General features: G+C 38.8%; 2 protein-coding genes across 2 annotated transcripts in view; both read right to left on the reverse strand.

Annotated features, from left to right (window-relative positions):
* The window catches only part of LOC138059738 (uncharacterized), a 1,659-nt gene extending 1,596 nt beyond the window's left edge, over positions 1-63 (reverse strand). Inside the window, exon 1 of the mRNA XM_068905344.1 lies at positions 1-63. This exon is cut by the window's left edge and continues 2 nt beyond it. The gene's annotated coding sequence lies outside the window, so the exon portion shown is untranslated.
* LOC138060348 (alpha-L-fucosidase-like) overlaps positions 1-7,500 on the reverse strand; it is a 52,526-nt gene that overhangs the window by 45,019 nt on the left and 7 nt on the right. Inside the window, exon 1 of the mRNA XM_068906105.1 lies at positions 7,015-7,500. This exon is cut by the window's right edge and continues 7 nt beyond it. Coding sequence (XP_068762206.1) covers positions 7,015-7,361 — 347 coding nt within the window. The 5' untranslated portion in view covers positions 7,362-7,500. The remainder of the gene's footprint in view (positions 1-7,014) is intronic.

Below are 7,500 nucleotides of genomic sequence, written 5' to 3' on the forward strand. Positions count from 1 at the left end.
TGCTAAATTTCGTCCATTCTAATCTTTGTTACGATCCTGGTTTTTCCAACAGTTAGAGTTTGCACCACCAAAGGGAAACTCAATTGGCGCGTTGCGAAGCAACGTTTAAGTATATTACTGAAAAAAATGATGCAAATTTGAAACAATTTCAGACAAATAATTTATTTGCTCAGATGAGAATGATTGTGAGATCAACTAATTTAACGAAAATCACTCTAGCTTTTATGTTTTAGGACAACACCACTTATCCAGCACAAGTGATGACAAAGTCATTTTAATTATTGATGTAATGGTGATAGATCAATGTATTTTGCCCGTGGCGTAGGTATAAACTAATAACTGTCATTTATTCGATCTCTAGTTAATTAAATTTCAAATCTTCCTCTCAGGTGGTGATGTAACTCCATGGGAAAATCTCATCTTCCTGGGGATTTATTCAACTTGGATTTTAAAGGTGTAAGCATTAAGTCTTTCAAAGGGAAGCGGTGTATCCTTGACAGGAGAGGAAGGAAGGAAATTATTGTCTTCGGTGCCGTCAGATTCATCTTGTCTCGGAAGCGACTTCAAGATAGTTTGTTTTTACAACAGTTGAATTCAATTGTGTTATCTTAGAAGCAAGCAGGTGTACGGAGTTTTTCAGCGTTGTAATCTTCGGAATACAAAGGTTTCATTTTCCACGTTCTCCGCAATGCAATTCAGTTTTTAATTAGTGAAATTATCAAGAGGGTAACTAAAACCTGAGCACCTTTCAGTTTCATGACTTGCATGTTTAACACAATGATCATGCAAAAGGCTCTGCAAAGTCTCTACATTGGGTATTGAAATTTTCTTGATTTCATCGTCGAGGGAAAAGCACGACTGAAGATGCCGAAGCGTTTAAATAAAGACTGTTTCCCAAACGACAGTTGTGATCGTTGTAAAAACAAATATGTAACCAAGGCCTTAAAATCATTTTGTAGGATTTTGGTCATGTTCTTGCTTTTAGTTCATTCAGTACTTTGCTATGTACTCATCCTGTGTTTCCAAGGTCAAATGACAATTTCCTACAAAACCATTATAACAGATATCATCTCTTAATTAGAACATTCTATCCATCTTTCTTCCTCTGGTTATACTGAAGCGATAAAATTGTTTGGCCTTTCTTAATGCGTGCTTTATTCTGTTCTGTAAATGTAATTAACAACAAAAACGCCAACTAAATTAACAACACACTAATACACTTCAGACTCACTATTTGGCACATTTCACACATCAAAATACTGGAGAATTTTTACCCCAGTGAAAAGAAACTTCCTGTCAGGGAAGATTAACATCTGGATGCTCTAGATAGATCGTTCCTTTAAACCGAATCATTTTGTTCGGAAACAACATGGTTATCCGGCGTAGGCTAAGCCTTTATCCTGTATCCTTTGTTTTGCTTTGTTTTTTGTCGCGCTTTGTTTCTTTATATCTGTACATGTTTGATATTTTTTCAACACCCACAAACAAACGTAGATCGTGGACATTTCCACATATCTCAGTTCTGCTGTATATTTTATACCAGCGAGAAGAATGTAATCTCTTCAAATTTCATCTAAAAATTCGAGTGTCCGAAGGAATAAAAATTGCTTCTTATAATCATCAATTGACAGCTGAATGCTACCTTCAACGAAGTACTCGTCAAACTCGTTGGTTTCCAAAAATGGCTAGGTGACCCTTTGGATTGCCAAGAATCGCTAAAAAATAACTTGAAATCGCATCGAATAAACCAATAATCCTAGCCTTTTCTATTTTTCTCATTTATCAGAACCGAAGTGGGGCTTGATAAATGCAATAATTTTCTAAACGAATGCACTATTTCTGGAAACGAGAGAGAGGGACGCGCTCGTGCTTTCTATTGTTTCCAAGTTTCTACGAATGTCGTAAAGAATAACAAGTAATATCACTCTTTAAATAGAGAGTGGGTACAAATTATATTGAATTGTGGTCGTGAACCGTTCTAATTGAAAGGAGTACTTATTTGATGCCGGATTTTGCAAAACTATGACCTACACTTTAGTACTCAGCCGCAATCGAACATTACCACCTGCGGAGTACTCGATGGTAAGAGATCTTATAAAACGAACGGAAGCTATTAACAGTAGATGCCAAGTTTCTCTTCTTTTCACTAATTCAAAATAAGAATCAATTCATATACTTTTCTGTAATGCAGATGCTCTCCAATCTCTTTCATTGATGAATGCGGTCAATAAATTATTTGTATCTCCTTAATCACATTTTTTAGTGCCACGTTACTAAAAGGGCTCAAATAAAAAATTGACCCTCCACTCGTCAACCAATTTTTCAATTGACAGAATTGGATCATACAATAAATAAACAATGCTGATTCCAATTGAAAACATAAGGATCAGCGAAAATCGTCAGCTACATGGCTTACCTGATTAAATGAAGGGCATCAAATTTCTTATCAAATTTTTGAACAAAATTACCCGAAGGATTACTGCGGGACAAAGTGAATGAAGGTTTACTCAAGCAGTACTAGTCGATTTGGATCTTTTTCTAGAACGGGCAATATTTAATGATTTGGCTTATCAGCGGTGTGTAGTAGAATGAAAAAGGGTTTTCTTTTGTCTTCAAGGTTAGCACAGGTTTTTTACTAATGGCCCTGACAGTTAAGAGAGCTCAGACACTTGGACATCAAAACTAACGCGATGGGTGACGAGTGTTGGCCTGAGAAGGACCGCTGGTGAAGACTGACGTTTGGACAACCTGAACGGAAGTATGATCTTCAAAGTAAAGTGAAAAGGTGTAAAGTTGTTGTCAGGGGATAGTGTAAATACTCTTATCTGTGGGCACAAACTTGAGGTTGCTGGTTGTCTGTCAGTTCAATCATGATGTTATTGGCTACTAAAACTGTGAGAAGTAATTGATGTGTTTCGATCCGTCACGTCAGTTGATGGGTCTATTGTTAGTAAAAATTATTCATTTTTTTCTGTTTTGATGATGATGATAATCAGTCGTTTGTAAGGGGCAAGATGCAGTTGACAAGGATTCAATTGTGTATCGTTGCAGTAGTTCGTAACTGTATGCAACGCACTTGGCTCAGTGTATCTTTTTCGACTCTGTGGTTAGTTTTTTACTGAATCACGTTCTTGCGTAGGCTAGTGATGCATATGTGGGTAACACGGATGCTGTGGGATTGTAAAATGTGTGGGATAGTCGCTCTCGACTTATCTGATCTTATTTAATAAGTGTTGCTGTTGGTGCTCAGTGCACCTCTTAATAATTGTTATTTCTAAAAATATTGTCAAAGCACTTAGTTTCGTCCAGTTATCCGTCGGGTAAATCACAAACTGTTTGTGTCCTTTCAATGGTAGCTTTGTGAGATGTAGGCGAGGTTGTAAGTTCACGACTCAAGTAGTTTAGTATGAGTCGGCATTGTTTGAACAGCGGTTCGTAATCTGTTGTCGTCACTTGCGACCAATACTGTATCATTCTTCACGATCTCCTTGATAATTTCGATCGGGTTTGCCCCTGCTTCCAGATAATAAGCTAAGTGTCTGTTGCCAAACAAAAAGCTCATCATATTCTTAATGCCTCTAATAATGGAGGTGTGTGTGTGTGACGATTACTTCCACAGGTTATTACTGGGTTGCCAAAACCCAGTCGGAATCTCGGTTTCATTTCGTGGGTTTTTTTGTTATTTTTTTTCCGTGTCGGGAAAATTCTTGCCTGTCACTCCCCTGCTAAGTGTTGTGTATAGAGTCGTCTCTGCGTATTTTGTTAGGTTTGAGGGGGCTGGGGTAATGCGTAGCTTGCTCTGCACAATTAACCTGTATGGCGTCGAGTATATATTTAAAGAAATATACCCATATGGAGCTCAAGAATGGAACGCGTCAAGACAGGCGGTGAAACATAAAGATCTGGCATCTTAAAAGCGACGAGTAATGGACTTCGAGAGCGTGAATCTTTCGGCCGTCGAGCCGAAATCAAAATGAGCTGTACTTCTAATATTTCGCCAAGGTGGTGTTACGTACAACACTGAAACCAAATGGAAATTTCTCTGGTAACTTACGGGTTCAACATAGACAGAGAAGGAATCGAACACCACAAGTAGATCTGTGATCTCTGTTGTGTGTCTCACAGTGTTTACTGAAGTCGTATCTACATGTATTTAAAGTTTGCCTGTTTGTCCGGCAAGTAACATTCATTTTGTACTCAACTCTGCAAAGGTTAAAAAAATTGGAAATGTGACAGTGAAAAATTATTTGAATGAAAGCTTGTTGTCTCTTTTGTGCTTTATTATTTACGCCGTACAGGTCCCTACTTCATTATGCATGCAGAATAAATTAATTATTCATTCGCGCTATTGTTTTGTAGAACAATACGTATACCCAAGAGAACCGAATATATACATGGGTAATTTGTACTTACGGGATGAATAAAAACGGATCGCATTTTTTCTCTCCCTCCCTCTATCTCTTCTTTCCCTTCATCGCCCGCACCGTTACTCGTTTTTGTCCCAGCTTTCCCTTTCCATCCCTTCGTCTTGTTTTTATTTCCCAGATCCCGCTCGGCTTTTTCTACCATTTTATCCCACGATATGTCACTCGCAGCTTGCCTTGAACTCCGACCCACTGTAAACCTCTGGATTACTTGTCCCTGTTCTTTACCACTGAGCTAACGTGTCAAGTTGCTAATTCCTTGAAAATGATATTTATTTTGGACTTCTCTGGCTGACTATTTACATAAACAAGAATACTTAGTTTATATACACGTGCCGCGCCGAGCAACCGACAATCGAACGTAACACTTGTAGGTTACCGTTAAGAGATCCCTGTTTTACTACTCTTGAAACAACCCATCCCTTTAATAATGCTAACCCGTAACGCCTAATCTACGACTAAAGGCACTGTTTAGGCTTAAGGTTAGATCCATGTGATAGTTTTTAGGTTTTCCAGTATTGCTGTGAACTGTGACCTTCTTTTCCTTCATGCCCCGTGCGTGCGGCACACTTATAAGTTTCACTGCGTGGAAGAGTATACCAAGCTTAAAGTCTGATTGGTGCATCTTTCATGGGAAACTTTCATGCACGAGTTCATTGCAATTAAAATCGTTTCATATTTCCCTTCTTTTGAAGCAAACTTGTGTCTTCGTAATAATCAAGATGGCTACCGAAGTAAAAGGGTCACAGCAATGGGAGATTTGATCATTTGGAAATTGTCCCTGCTTTATAGCCTTTCCAGAGTTGTGCATAGAGTGGTGCAAAGAAAACAATTTACTTTCGGCTTCCGTGTCCAAAACCTGTGTGAAAACGCAGTCAGTTGGCAAAGACAAAGTGCATCGAGAGATGGATCTGTTTCGCGATGCTCAAGAAAAAACTGCAATGGATAGCCTTCAATCCGCAAGAACACATATTAATTTTCTGACAGTAAACTTTCCTTGAAAAAATATTAGCCCTAGCTACCTGTGGCCGGAAAGTTTACAACTGCCTACAAGACAAGGGCTAACATCATCTCACCGCAGTTAACCATCGCCTAAACTTCGTCGACCCAGACAAACGAGCCCACAGCAGGGCATTGAAGAGACATGATGGGGAGTGAAACGAAGTATGCCTCGTACGGGAACATCCATGGATCTCTACCAAAGCTATTTACTTGGAAGTATCATTGAGCATATTGCCGATCTCTACAAGAGCGATAAATCGCAAAATCCCTCTAAATGCACCGTTCGTGATCCTAAATACAGGAAAGGAAAAAAATATACACTTTGCAGTTTCTCGGCGAATTTTTAAGCAGACAGGAAGAACAATTTCACGATGAAAAGAGCAGGTAGCCATTAAATTTCTTATGACAGTACTTTATTTGGTTTGTTTGTTATGTTTGCGAATCTGAACCCTATTACAACGATTGCTTGAAACTCCACTTGTTAGCTTATTCTAAAACTGAAAAATTGGTAAAATTGCAGGAAAAGTGCCGAAATTGCAGGAAAAACTGTTTCGATTTTCCGTATTTCAGACAGAAGTTCGACCGACTTTTTTTAAGTCCATATAGACTTAGAAAAAAAAACCTCTAAAAAGAAAGAACAAGCGCCACAGTCCCAAAGGACGCCTATTGTTATCGCTATTGTTTTCTTGAAACAAAGGAGTGTATGCATAATGAAGTAGGGACCTGTGCGGAAATCTTGCCCATTTTTTGTTCAAATATTAAAGACCATCTGATTACAAAACTGTCTGCAATGTTCAAAGTGAAATTAACATTAAGCTGCATATCACACATACTAAATTTGCCTAGTTCAAGTCAGGTTTAAAGGAACCCAGGAATTCAGATTGAATCTCATTTGCAGTGGATAGTAAAGTTAAAGAATGATATGCATAGATTAAAGCAACTCTTACCCTGACCCAATTTAAGGGTAGAAAATCAAGACTCAATACTCTCTTTAAGGCCCATACAAGCTATAAAGGTCCCTTTAAAATCACTTTGTTAAACTTGAAGACGTGTATTCAGGCATGTAGTATAGTTTTAATAGACCATATCTTATTCCTTTTGCACATTGGGGTGGATACTGCAATTTAGAGACCCTTTTCTAAGGAATATCTAAGGATCACAATACCAAAAATAATACTAAAAGGGATACCCTGAGCACATAAGGCCAGCTGGTACCCGTTTCTCAAAGTCCCCTGAAAAGCAACTTTTCAAACTACGATCTGCTTGTTCTGGAAAGCTGGTCTTTTAGCCGTTTTACAAGACCAGACAAAACAAAATATTTCAGCCTTGAAACGTTCAAACGTTTCCCTTCTGAAGATGGGGAGGAACCCGAAATACGCCCGAAAGGGTTTCGGGACTTCTGAGAAACGCCCACTGGTTGAAGAATAAATTATTATTTTCAACTCGTGACTTCCATATGACAACTTCCGTCATTACGTAAGAAACGTGGAAAACTCGGGATTTCATCTGTTCGGTCTTGCAAAGAAGTTAAATAACGAAAAATAAGTCCAAATAAATGATAAATTTGATAAAACAAACACACACCAACCTTGCGCCCGAGCGAGCTAATAAGTCCGCCCACTGATCTGGGTCAAAGAATTCAGCTTTAAACATTGGAGCGAAGTCAGCGTATGAGAAGCCCGGAGGATAATTTTTCTTCATAAAATCAATGCACCTCGGATCCTTGCTTCCCTTCCAGTACCACCAAAACCATTCCGAAACGAAACTGGGAACAGAATACACTCCCCAATGCATGAAGATCCCAAATTTCGCCTCATCGTACCAGCCAGGGTTTGGTCGCGAGTCAAGCGATTCCCAAGTCGGCTCGTATTTAGTGGCTTTCACGCCAGTAAACTGGCTGATAAGCAAGAGGAAGGTTACTATTCCAGCAACCATTCTACAAAAATCGAACTTTATGGGAGCAATCGTCTAGTAAGTTGACAAGAATTCTGGAATCTACTTTAACGTCAGACGGACATCGGCAGAGAAAACGAAAGCAAACCCACACAAAGGTTTCTCGTATAAGCAAACATGA

This window comes from Montipora capricornis, chromosome 8 (genome assembly GCF_036669925.1).
Source record: "Montipora capricornis isolate CH-2021 chromosome 8, ASM3666992v2, whole genome shotgun sequence".
Classification (NCBI taxonomy): Eukaryota; Metazoa; Cnidaria; class Anthozoa; order Scleractinia; family Acroporidae; genus Montipora; species Montipora capricornis.